Raw genomic sequence first — 13,993 nt, 5'->3', positions numbered from 1 at the left:
TTAAAACATCCTCCTTTTCCAACTATGGTTGTAGCTTTGCTAGTAGTAGTAGTAATAATAATAATAATAATAATAATACTGAACTTCATCCTCAAAGGGAGTTATGGAAAATGCTCCACTCTTTCACACCTGACCAGGTCAGTTTAAGAGGCTTTGTTTAGAGAAGATGGGGGAACACTGAAGTTGGCAGTCCACACCTCCAGCTGCAGCAAATGGGGGAAGCCATCAAGCCATTGAGAAATGTGGCAACAACAGGGAGCAGAACAGCAAACTCCTTTGGTAACAATACCACCTAACCATCACTGACCTTTGCCTTCCCCTCACTCAAACCCCATGGACATTCCAAACCTATCATCTGGATTTGCTGAAAGCTCTGGACTTAGTAACAGAGGGGAAAACAATGAAGGAGAAGAAAGCGCTCAAGTTGTCGAGACGGTTGTCTGGGCTTCTACAGTAGACTTCCTGGTGGAGAAGTCTACTAGGGGTCTTTAGTTCGGAGATGGTAAGTACCATGCAATCTGCCCTTAGAGAGGAAGACTCCATGCTTTCAGTGGACCTGAAGGATGCATACTTCCAGCTACCCATCCATCACTCCTACACAAAGTACTTCCACTTTGTCCTCTGGGAGTAATGTACCAGTTCAAAACACTACTTCAGACAATCAGCCACTCCCAAAGTGTTCTTGCTATTCGCAGCTTGGGCCCACTCAAACGGGATTCGTCTCGAGGTATCTTAATGACTGACCTTTACTAGAAGGTAGTTGCTTTAAGATTGGGACACTGCTTTCCTTTTATCAAAATTTGGGAAACCAGGAAAAATAGTCTTTCCCCTAAAAAGAGGACTAAGTACCAATCCAAAATCTTACTCATAAAGGACTCAGGGTTGTATAGATAGGATAAAATACAAACGACTAAATATTTCTGATTTTTTTTTATCCAAGAGTAACCAAGTGATCTTAAGACTCTCAAAAGGATACTTTAAGTCTGCAAAACCTTTGTGTAAATACAGTACATAAAGATTTCTTAAGCCCCTTTCCTGTGAGTTTACTCTACTTCAGGTATTATTCCAAACTAAGAAATGATACACATTTAGTAGAACAGTTTTATAGTTTACAATAATAAAAAGTGATACATATTTAGTTTGTTTATGAAATAAAGTTTTTAAAAAATAATTTTCAATAAATTTGTGTAAACCTATGAATAGCTTTATTAACCATTGAAATACTAATCCACTGAGCTAGCACTATATGACTATACAGTTCTCAGTAGTTCAGTCACATCATTATCCTGTCAGTAATTGATATTGCTTAATCCAAAGAGATACTATCAATTGCCCAGTTGTTCATATTTTATTCTTTCTCTTTCAGTATCCAGACATAACTTATATAATTTTCATAACATTCATGATACTGATGTCCATCCTTATCATGAACTTGTTGGTGGGTCTTGCTGTAGATGACATTAAGGCTGTCCAAGATCAAGCTGCTCTTAAAAAACTTGCAATGCAAACTCAGGTAAGATCTGTAGTTTTTGTCAAATATGACATGATGTGTGTATGAATGATTTTTTTAATTACAGAAGGTAAGGTAAATTTGGAAAATGCTTTTTGATGATAGTTAATGTTAATGATTCATATATGATTACACTATTTTTAGGTTATCACTATCCTAATTACAAATGGAAATATTCCTATCATTAGTAAGATATGTGATGATACTCAACACTAGTTTACAATAAATGGACACAATTGTATGAAAGAGCATTAAAAAAACTATTGAACAGTCCAGGAACCAGAGAAGAACAAGTCAGCTAACATGATGACCAAAATAAGACCTCGTCTGCGTAGGTGGTCACGAGACCCCCTCTCCACTAGATTCCTTTGCCCAGTGACGGGCATTACTCGGTCATTGTTCCGACACCAAAATACAAACCTTACACTCTTTATTAGGGAATTTACTTTCTGCGAAGCTGAAACTAGCCATAAGAAGCAAGGAATAACTACCCCACTGCTAGTTAGCAGGCAGTTAGGGGTGGTAGCAGGCTACCCCGCTCACACACGCACACCTGTGTTCTACCGTCACTTTTTACGTTTGGCTCGGTGGGAAGAGACGTTCGTCTCTCTCTTCTCAACAATTTTAAGTGGCCTGTCTAATTTGATAGTTTTCTTATATATATTTTACATACCATTTTTTCCCGTATCATAAGACGCACCTTTTTTCCAGAAAAATGCCCCCAAATATACCCTGCGTCTTAACACTAAGAAAACGTTATATAGGGGAGTTAGACAACCTTCAAACACCCAACTAATGACATATAAGCACTTACACTCACGAAACATAAAATATAAACCTACTTTTATCATTCATATGTAATGAATGAATTTTTTTTATATTGCACTTCGTTTAATGGAGTACAGTATTATTATTATTATTATTATTATTATTATTATTATTATTATTATTAATTGCTAAGCTATAATCCTAGTTGGAAAAGCAGAATGCTATAAGCCCAGGGGCTCCAACGGGAAAAATAGCCCAGTGAGGAAAGGAAACAATGAAAAATTAAATATTTTAAGAACGGTAACATCAAAATAGATATCTCCAATGTAACCTATAAAAACTTTCACAAAACAAGAGGAAGAGAAATAAGATAGAATAGTGTGCCCAAGTGTACCCTCAAGCAAGACACCTCTAACCCAAGACAGTGGAAGACCATGTTACAGTGGCTATGGGACAACCCAAGACTAGAGAACAAAGGTTTTAGTTTGGAGTGTCCTTCTCCTAAAAGAGCTGCTTACCATAGCTAAAGAGTCTTTTCTACCCTTACCAGGGGAAAGTGGCCACTGAACTGAACCCTTGCGTGAAGAAGAATTGTTTGGTAATCTCAGTGTAGTCAGGTTTATGACGATAGAGAAGAATATGTAAAGAATAGGGTAGGCTATTCTGTGTGTGTGTGTGTGTAGGGCAAAAGGAAAATGAACCATAACCAGAGAGAAGGATCGAATGTAGTACGGTCTGGCAAGTCAAAGGACCCCATAACTCTCTAGTGGTAATATCTTAATGGGTGGCTGGTGCCATGGCCAACCTACTAGCAAGTTATATGTTTGTTTTGGTAATCAGCCGATGACTCGCCAACTCCCTTGAATTTCTAAAAGCAAACATGCCAACTAGGGGTCTCTTAGCAGACAACTCCATGACATAGTTTTTTATGCAGTATATTATCTCATATTTTTTTATAATTTGTAACAAAGCAATATTTTTTATAATGAATTTGTTGCCCGAGTTCAGAAATAATACAAAAACAGTTGTTGAATACGACCTTGGGAAAAACCATCTTGCTGTTAGTTGAGTGCAGTGTTACCAAGTTAGAAGAAAAGTAACTAGACCTAAAGTCACATACATCAGCAAAAATATTTCACAAATGGGAATTTCTAGAGACTTCTTTGGTCATTAATTAAGTTTGGTATGAAAATATAGGCTATATGAGGAATATGGAATAAATTTCTGGCATTTTACTTCCAAACCAAAGTTTGATTAGGAACATTTGGCATCACTGCTATTATGTAAAAAAACTCTTTAAACACCTAAATAATGAAGAAACAAAAGAGGAATTAGTCAAATACTGGAAAACCATATATTGTAAGCATGAAAATAAAAGAAACTTAGTTTGGAATGAAGAAAAACGGATACATACATATACCAAGGCACTTCCCCCAATTTTGGGGGTTAGCCGACATCAAACAAATGAAACAAAAAAGGGGACCTCTCCTCTCTACGTTCCTCCCAGCCTGACAAGGGCCCTACTGCTACTATCTCCGCGGTGATTTAAGGCACCGAAGGAAGCAGCAGGGCCTACCGTAGCTGCGTCACAATCGCTCGCCATTCAATCGTATTTCTAGCATGTTCTCTTGCCTATCTTACATCTATCCTCCTATCAACCAAATCTTTATTCGCTCCATCCATCCACCCAAACCTTGGCCTTCCTCTTGTACTTCTCCCATCAACTCTTGCATTCATCACCTTCTTTAGCAGACAGCCATTTTCCATTCTCTCAACATGGTCAAACCACCTCAACACATTCATATCCACTCTAGCTGCTACTGTTAACTGATTTCTTACACCCGTTCTCACCCTCACTACTTCGTTCCTAACGCTATTTACTTAAGATGCAGCCAGCTATACTCCTTAGACACTTCATCTCAAACACATTCAATTGCTGTCTCTCCGTCACTTTCATTCCCCACAACTCCGATCCATACATCACAGTTGGTACAATCACTTTCTCATACAGTACCCTCTTTACATTCCTGCCCAGCCCTCTATTTTTTACTACTCCCTTAACTGCCCCCAACACTTTGCATCCTTCATTCACTCTGACGTACATCTGCTTCCACTCCCATTTGCTACAACAACAGACCCCCAGTTACTTAAACTGGTCCACCTCCTCAAGTAACTCCATTCAACATGACATTCAACCTTGCACCACCTTCCCTTCTCGTACATCTTATAACCTTACTCTTATCCACATTAACTCTCAAATTCCTTGTCTCACACACCTTTCCAAATTCTCTCACTAATCTGCCAAGCTTCTCTTCTGCGTCTGCAACCAGTACAGTATCATCCGCAAACAACAACTGATTTACCTCCCATTCATGGTCATTCTTGTCTACCAGTTTCAATCCTTGTCCAAGCACTTGAGCATTCACCTCTCTCACCACTCCATCAACATACAAGTTAAACAACCACGGCGACATCACATATCCCTGTCTCAGCCCCACTCTCACCGGAAACCAATCATTCACTTCATTTCCTAACACATGCTTTACTACCTTTGTAGAAACTTTTCACTGCTTGCAACAACCTTCCACTAACTCCATATAACCTCATCACAATCCACATTGCTTCCCTATCAACTCTATCATACGCTCTCTCCAGATCCTTAAATGCAACATACACCTCCTTACCTTTTGCTAAATATTTCTCGCTTATCTGCCTAACTGTAAGAATCTGATTCATACAATCCCTACCTCTTCTAAAACCACACTGTACTTCTAAGGTTGCATTCTCTGTTTTATCCTTAATCCTATTAATCAGTACTCTACAATATACTTTTCCATTTACACTCAACAATCTAATACCCCTTGAATTACAACACTCATGCACATCTCCCTTACCCTTATATAGTGGTACAATACACGCACAAACCCAATCTACTGGTACCATTGGCAACACAAAACACATGTTAAACAATCTCACCAACTATTCAAGTACATCTCAGCTCTCACACCATCCATACCAGATGCTTTTCCTACTCTCATTTCATCTAGTGCTCTCCTCACTTCCTCTCTTGTAATCTCTCATTCTCATCTCCCATCACCGGTACCTCAACACGGATAGAGTATGAAAATGAAATAGCGCACCAGGAAGACATTACAAGAATAGATGGATATAATATCCCAGACATACTTAGAAAACACCATGACCTTGCAATGGTAACAAAAGGAAAATTAATACCTATAAAAAAAATGTAATAATCATCATAGAAAAATTAAAGAATTGTGTGGGAAAACTAAAGGCAAAAAAAGCAGCATGACTGGATACCTTAAACCCAAGCTCTACAAGGCACTAGGAAAAAGCTAAACATGTCTTGAAACCTTACACAAATGTTACCAAAATGAGTTGGTCGGAAAGGAAAAGCCAATTACGTGGAAGAAGTCAAGAACAAAGATGTTTGAAAAGAAAAGAAGGCCAATGGCAAACAACCTAAAACCCATAGCTCTGTTAAATATTTCATATAAAATATTCTTGATATTGGTGAAAGAGGAAATAGAAAATCACCTAAGAATGAATGAGGAAGATAATGAATGTCAAGCAGGATTTACAGGTGGAGGCAGGCTAGAGGACAATATCTTTATATTACAGTATTGTGTAGAAGAGGGCTATAGAAACAAGGAAACCCCTAATCGTTACTGCGATAGACTTTAGTAAAACATTTGACTCCATAAAAAGAGAGGTATTAATAGAAATTTTAAAGAATATACTGTATGATTAACACCAAAATCATAAGTGCAATTGCAAATATTTATCAAGGAGATACTACGGGCATTGACTTAGGAGAAGGTATAGAACAAGAAATGGAGGTTACGAGTGGAATAGAACAGGGTTGCACAGGGTCAACTTCACCTTTTAAACTTATTACGCATATTGTCATGAAGAAAATAGAAGAGGAAAGAAACCATTTAAAAAATCATTTAGTAGAGATAGAATAATTATTTTTTGCAGATGATGCCTAGTGATTACAAGGATCTATATAATGCAAAGCTTAACATTTAACTATTAGTAGAAACTGGTAAAAAATGTGGGTTAGAAATTAATAAAGAAAAGAGTAATATTATGATTTACAACATGAAAGAAAAGCCAGGTCACATAGAGGGAATCAAAGTAGTAGAAAGTTTAACATACTTAGGAATAAAGCTAGACAGTAATAGGAACTTATTTAAAATTCAGAAAAGGGTAATGATAGAAAAATCACAAAAACTAGCTAATGTAAATTATTCAGTTATAGAGAAAAGTTGCAATAAAGTAATAATAGGAAAAACTTTCTGGAAAAGTATTGCTTTACCATCTCTTATGTATGGAACAATCATTATAAATCTAACAGAAACTGAAATAGAGAAACTACAAAGGATAGAGAATGGGGTATACAGGAAGACTTTTGGTGACACTAAAAGTACACCTAATACTACTCTAAGAGGGGAGATAGGTGCATCTTCTATGAAAGCAAGGGGGGATGGATGGGAAGCTGCAGTACTTCAATCGTACCCTGAATGGGAAGAAGGAAATGCTGAAAACAATTATCCTGGATATTCAAGAAAAAGAAGGAAGATGGTGGAAACAACCAGCCAAGTACTTAGAAGAATTAAGTATAGACATAAGGCAGATAAGAAGAATGAACAAGGTAGATATAAAATCTGAAACCAGAAAGTGGGATACTGAAAAGTGGAAAGAAGAAATAGAAAGTAAAGTGAGCATAGAAATATATAGAATGTGGAAGAAAGATATAAAAGAGGAGGAAATTTATGACAACACATTTGCTTCATTGATATTTTTTAGAGAAAGAATTAATGTGTTAAAACTAAACATTGTAAATAGACACAATGGGGAGAATGTAAACTGTAATTTCTGTGAAAATGAGGAAGATTTAATAAATTTTTTGTTGTTTTTCCAGGAATATAGAAAAGAAAGGAATGAAATAATTGAGTTTCAACAACCACTCGAGGAAGACCTAAAGAAAATAGCAGGATTATTTTTATTTAGTGAAACAAATATTGAAAAGAAAAAAGAAGTATTAAACCTGATGTGGAGGAAAAGACAAAACACTATAAGAAGATAATCTTTGGAGGCACCGTTGCAAAGGCTATGCCTCACCCTGAACCTTAACACCAAACACTAAATGTGTAGTTATGGTGGCAACTGCAACTGGTTTAGTGGTTTATTATATGCATATGTAATAAAATTGGAATAACCGGCGGGCAGCTAATTAACATGTAACTTGAACATTTCATAATATGCTCAAAATATGAAAATTTACTGTACCAGACAAAAATCTCACTAGAGTTGCTGACTAGGAATTGCTGCCAAGATAACTTGTAAGATCCTCAATTTCTTTTTTCTCTTTTTTCAAAAACTGCTTTGCTAATTCAAGGGTCCCTCTTACCACTTGTAGCGTCTTATGACACGGGAAATACGGTATATACTTATGTTTTTATGTATATTTTAAACCTTCATGTATTATTACAGTGTAAGTTGCTGTTTAGGAGAGTAGGGCAGAGTTTTCTTGAAGGCTGAGGAACCTTTCTTACGATCTCTTCCCCCTTTGAGCCGGATAACCAGTAGGCCTCCCCTGCTTCCCTTGCAGCTCTGTCCTCCTCCAAAGGGGAGTCATTCTCCATGTTGATGCACCTTCACCATTTTTGAAGAAGATGATTGCTTCCTCCCTGCAAGTTCGATGGGGGGAAGCTTGTTCGTGCACCTCTCAGGGAAAACCTTTCCCATTCGCAGGTTAGGTTTTTCTCTTTGAGTGGTTTCTTCTTCAGTATTGATGACGACATACCCCCTTGATCTGCGATGACAGCCTGTGGAGGGAGTGCAAAGTCTGAAGCATGTTGCTGCGCCTCTTGGAGGATACCATTCCCGTCCGCTGATTAGGTTTTCTCCCGAGTGATTTTTCTTCAGAGCTAATGATGACGTACTCCCTCATTCTGCGATGGCAGCTATTGAAGAGAGTGAAAAGTCTGAAGCATGTTCCTGTGGAAGTTGCAGCACCTGCCCTGTCACTGCCTTCATCAACTGTCCGTGGTAGTTCCTGATCATCATACTGACGATGGCGCTCTTTCATTCTAAGCTTACTAAGCTGGCGGAGGAAGGGCAAAGTCCAAAGTTTTCCTGCTACACATGGTGGACACCTTTCCCAAATGCACGTTCGGTCCTCCCCAGAGAAGTCTTTGCTACACAGGATTAAGAAAGAGATATGGACTCCTATGCCTTTTCCTAATCCTTGTAGTGTGGCCCATCGGAGCATGAAGATGTTGCTGCTCCTAGCTGTTTCGTCTCGCCCAACAGACTGGTCTCATCTAGTAGTCTCGTCTCATCCAGTCTCCTCGCCTCGCCCAGTCTTGCTGCAGCTATGCGATAGCTCTCAATCGCTCGTTAGCCTGTGATCGTTATCGCCTGTCGACTTATAATCGCACGACATCTCATGATCACCCATCAACAATCTCTTCCAGAGCCTGACAATTCTTCTAACTGGGATTGCCTTTCTGTTCTCTTCTGCGCTTCAGGACTAACGAACGGCAGCACAGACTAGGTCGTGACCATTCTCCAGCTTGCGACCGAGTTTCCAACATGCCATTGCAGGCCAGCTCGTGACAACTAGAATAGCTACCACTACAGTGTCACAGCGCTGCCCAGCTCGCAAATTTCCCTTCCAAGGTGGAGTTGCCCTTTGCCTATGACAAATAGAACTTCCCACTTGCGGGTAGAATCGCTGGCAGCCAGTGGCGAGTCTCATTGCCTTGACTCTTGGGGTGGTAATTTGCAACTTTGTTTGACGGAGAATTTCTCTGGCGAGGATCGCAGCGCACTACTGGCTATGATCCTCACTGCAAGAAAGTGCACTTCTCTTTCCAATGAGAGATTCCTTCTCTATTTGTCACACACAATAGAGCTCTAGCACTATTGCTTCAATGATCGCTTTTCGAGTCTCCAAGCAAATCTCATCTAGACGATACACAGTAGACTTTTTATTCAGAGCAAGAGCTAGCGCTACCTTATCAATGGTAGCTCTCACATCTGCGATAATGCATGTGTGCACTACTTCAGTGCACTGAGGGGCAACACATAGAACTTCAACCTACGGTTTCTTCGGTTTGTGCTACTTAGGTACGCTTACCTCGACATACCATTGAGGGGGAATTTAGAGCACACTCCCTTCTTGGAACCTAACCCGGTACTCGCCAGCGATGGGAGTGGTACAACATGCGTGTGTCTGCCTTGGTGCTTAACCCTTTAACCCCCAAAGGACGTACTGGTAAGTTTCACAAAACTCATCCCTTTACCCCCATGGATGTACTGGTACATCCTTGCAAAAAACTGCTTATTAAATTTTTTTGCATATTTTTGATAACTTTATGAGAAACTTCAGGCATTTTCCAAAAGAATGAGACCAACCTGACCTCTCTGTGACGAAAATTAAGGCTGTTAGAGCATTTAAAAACAAAATATATTGCAAAATGTGCTTGGAAAAAAAATGCCTGGGGGTTAAGGGTTGGAAAGTTCCAAATAGCTTGGGGTAAAAGGGTTAATACCTCACTCGCCACCTGGAACTTGTTGTTTTTACACAAGTTCATTGGATTGGATTCCTGATGCAATTAGAACTTCTCCTTATGAGCTTCAGTTCTCGACATGCCTCAAGATGCCATGCAGATATTTAAAGGGCATGCGCATGATACTTCTTCATTCATCATTTCCTACTTCACACGCTTCATAGTCCTCAGCCATATGGACTGGGTCTTCCAACTCGTCTAGTGCCTTGTGGAGGCCAGTTAAAAGTTTGGTGAACTAATTTCTCTTGGGGAGTGCGAAGATCATGCCCAAACCATCTCCATCTACCCCTCACCATGATCTCATCCACATATGACTCTGCAGTAATCTCTTGTAGTTTTATTTCTAATCGTGTCCTGCCATTTACCTCCCAATATCCTTCTGTGGTCTTTGTTCTCAAATCTACAAAATCACCACTCATTTCCATACAAAAACACCTATCTCACAAAACTGATGTATAACCTGATTTTTATATGCAATTTCAGGCAATGTGACTTCCAAATTTTACTTAACCTAGCCATTGTCTGATCTGGTTTTTTTCAATCTTTCATTAAACTCAAATTCTAGATTCTGTATTAGAGATCATAGTTCCTAAATATTTAAATGATTCCACCTCGTTAATCCTTTCTCCTTCTTGTGATCTTTCATCTTCCATTGAATATTACGTTCTCATCATCTCTGTCTTTCTTCTATCTATCTTGAGCTCATCAGAATACTCTAAGTTAGCTAATTTCCAGTTACCAATCCAGTCCAATCATTCTCCACCATCCCCAACTGTTCTATGCATTACAAAATCCATGAGGAGGATAAAAAACATAGGTGACAATACCTTCCCTTGGAGTACTCAACTGCTCAACTGTTTACTGGAAATTTGTTTGATAGGACTCCACTAACATTAACATTGCATTTGCTATGCTCATGAACAGACTGAATAAAATTTACATATTTGAGAGGAACTCCATCATAATGCTGGAATCTCCACAAAATTGACCGGTGCACAATATCAAAGGCTTTTTCATAGTCCAAAAATGCCATCAAAAGTGGATTTCTATATTCTAAACAATGCTGTACAACATGTCTTGAAAATTTGGCCAGTACAACCAATGTCTTCAAAATCATGCTTGTTCATCTCTGAGCTTTTCATCAATCCTTCCCTCTAATCTTTTTAAAATTAACATACTATTTACTATATTTTCATGACAACTGACGTAAGAGTGATGCCTCTGTAATTATTGCAATTAGTCAGATCTTTTTTTGTCACTTTCACCAACACTCCTAGTTCCCATTCATCAGACTTTGGCTCTTCATGCCACATTCTAGAAAATAATCTTGTAAGTAATCTGGGGGCCACTTCCTTTACGGCCAATATCACCTCGGCAGTTATTCCATCGTATCCAGGGGCTTTCCATCTCTAGAGTTTTTTAATGATAGCTTTGATATCAAACACACTGAATTCATTCATGGGCAGATCAAGGTCTTCCTCAGCTTTAGATATATCAATCAAATTATTCCTTTCATATCTCCTATGCATGACCTCACTAAGGTGTTCCATCCAACATTGCCTTTCTTCATCTTCTGTTTTATAACGGATCCATCTCTCTTTTTGATGGGTGTATGCTTCTTCTTCTTTGCTCACGTAGAGATTTCGTTAATAATTATATGAGCAATTCTTACATCATAGCCACTCCCTGAATTCATAGTGTTGTCAGCCTCTTCTGTTTTCCTATTAAAATATTCTCTCCAGTCATTCCTGGCTTTTCTTTTGACCTCACTATCAATATTGGAATACTTAGCATACTCTACCTAATGATCTTCATTACTTCCTTGAAAACTTTCAACAATCAATTTCTTTCTTTGTATCTTTTTATAGAATCCCAAGTATCATTTCATATCCATGGTTTTTTCCTTGTAACTGCATGTCCCAAAACTTCACTACTAACTGACTGATATATGTTCTTAATATCACACCTTCTTCATTAATTGGCTACTCTTTGTCTCAATGTCTCTAAGACTGAAAATTGATTCCTACATTCAGTTGCATAGGTATCTTTGTGCTCATCTTCTAGAAACTCAGTTGTATCAAACCTAGGTATTCTATCTAAATTTCTGTTAGGTGTTTTAAGTTTTAACTTCTGTGTGGCAATGAGGAGCTGGTGATCACTACCAATATCTGCGCCTCTATAGCTTCTTACATTCTCAGAATCCTCCTTCTCTCTTTATTAATGGCTATGGGATTATTTGATTTTTTTTAATTGCTACATGGTGATGTTCATGTATAAATTTGGATGGCCTTGTGCTGGAAGAGTACCTCCAATAACAAGATTGTGTGTTGAATAAAAACTTTATAAAATGTGTTCCATTTTCATTTTCAACTTCCCCAAGACCCTCAACACCCATCACATTCTCTATACCTTGATTATTCTTTCCAACTTTAGCATTGAAGTCACCAATCACAATTCTCATATTTGTCTCTGGGATCTGATCTATTATACTCTGCAGTTCTTGATAGTAGTCATCTTTCCTTTCTTCCGGGGCATTATTTGTTGGGGCATAGCAAACTATAATACTCATATTGCACTGCTTTGATTTAATCTTCGTAAGTAACAATCTATTATTTACAGCTCTCCATTCCATTAATGCCTTTTCTGCTCTTGGTGACATCATCATTCCTACCACTTCTCTTCCAACTTCATCTGTTCTTCCTGAGTAGATACAGTAATGCCTCACAACACGAAATTAATTCATTTTGGAGTGGCTTTCGTAATGTGATTTTCTCGTGTTGTGAGCCACATTTTACATGTAAAGTGCCTAATTCGTTCCAAACCCTACAAAGAACCACATTAAACCTTATAATAAAGCTACAGTATAACCACAATAAATACTGTACAGGTTCAGCCAATTACATTTGAACCATTCAATATGCCTAAACTAACTGTTAATACCTGTAAATTAAGTAGTTATTAGATCATAATGTAATAATAAGTGGAAAGTAATACAATACATACAGTACAATACTGTACACATACAAAATATACAATACCAATTGTACTGAACTATTATAGCTATCCCTACTGTAGACTACAGCTACATTTTCGATAGTGTAAATCCATTTTCTTCAACATTTTTAATGGGTGACAATTCTGTTCTCGGCCTGGCTGGCAAATCTCTTTTCTTAACATGATACATTTTTCGTAATGTGAGTCATAAAAATATTGGCATCTCGTTTGAATATTTCATAAGCAGATTCTTTCATGAAGAGAGGTATGACTGTATATATGTCCTAATTCACAAATATATGTGTGTTATACGTCTAGGTTAATGAACTCAATATTCATGAGTATTCCAAAAAAACCTATGTCTCGGTATGTTTTGCAATGGTTGCATTTTGGTAGCAAAGGGAGTTATTAGTTGCCGGTGGGCGCTCGAGTTGACAAGTCCCTCACCTGAGAGGGTAGTTGTGTACAGTGTACTCATGAACGAACCTTTTGTAAGAAATGAAGAAAACCCATATTGCGACGTCTCATTATCCATCTACACGGGTCATATTGGTGTCAGGTGTAAAAAGTACTTCTGTTTGTGTATGCTGTGAGTGAAGTTGTTCTTTGAGCCGGTAAGATAAAAGTTCAAGATGCCTAGATACACAAGGACTAACATAACAGACGCTGCTGCTGCAGGAGATGAGAACGAAGGAGCAGTGGGATATAGCGTTGCCGATGAAGAATAGACAGGAAATTAGAATGCAAGAATTGGAAAATACGTATGAAAATTTAGAACAGTTAATGAACAGATTCTTGGTTGAACGAGAAGAGGCGCGGCACAACCACAGCATATCCGACGTACATAAACGAAGTTCAAACGCGCACAAGTGAAAGTACACATGCACAGCCGAGTGAAAATATGCAAATCGTAGTTCGAAAGTTGCCAGAACTCCAGGCAAGTGTTAGGCCTTTTGATGATCAACAGCCTAACAAAGGGTTTCAATCGATGGAAGTGATTTTGAGAGACTTTGAAGTAGCTACATATGGGTGGTTGGAAAGAGAAAAAGCTATTCAAGTAATTAGATTGCTGCAATGGAGGTAATGTGTTGGCTGCAAGACAGTTTAAGAAGTTACA

The 13,993-nt window shown here is 38.3% G+C and overlaps 1 protein-coding gene across 7 annotated transcripts in view; it reads left to right on the top strand.

Annotated features, from left to right (window-relative positions):
- The window catches only part of LOC137658700 (transient receptor potential cation channel subfamily A member 1 homolog), a 351,715-nt gene that overhangs the window by 301,717 nt on the left and 36,005 nt on the right, over positions 1 to 13,993 (top strand). For all 7 annotated transcript variants that reach the window (XM_068393691.1, XM_068393693.1, XM_068393692.1 and 4 more), the window contains one exon: positions 1,367 to 1,513. In XM_068393691.1, the coding sequence (XP_068249792.1) occupies positions 1,367 to 1,513 (147 nt within the window). The remainder of the gene's footprint in view (positions 1 to 1,366; positions 1,514 to 13,993) is intronic.

The sequence above is a fragment of the Palaemon carinicauda genome, chromosome 19 (assembly GCF_036898095.1).
Source record: "Palaemon carinicauda isolate YSFRI2023 chromosome 19, ASM3689809v2, whole genome shotgun sequence".
NCBI classification, from domain to species: domain Eukaryota; kingdom Metazoa; phylum Arthropoda; class Malacostraca; order Decapoda; family Palaemonidae; genus Palaemon; species Palaemon carinicauda.
The sequence above is the reverse complement of the archived record's forward strand: the minus strand, read 5'-3'. Positions and strand labels throughout refer to the sequence as shown.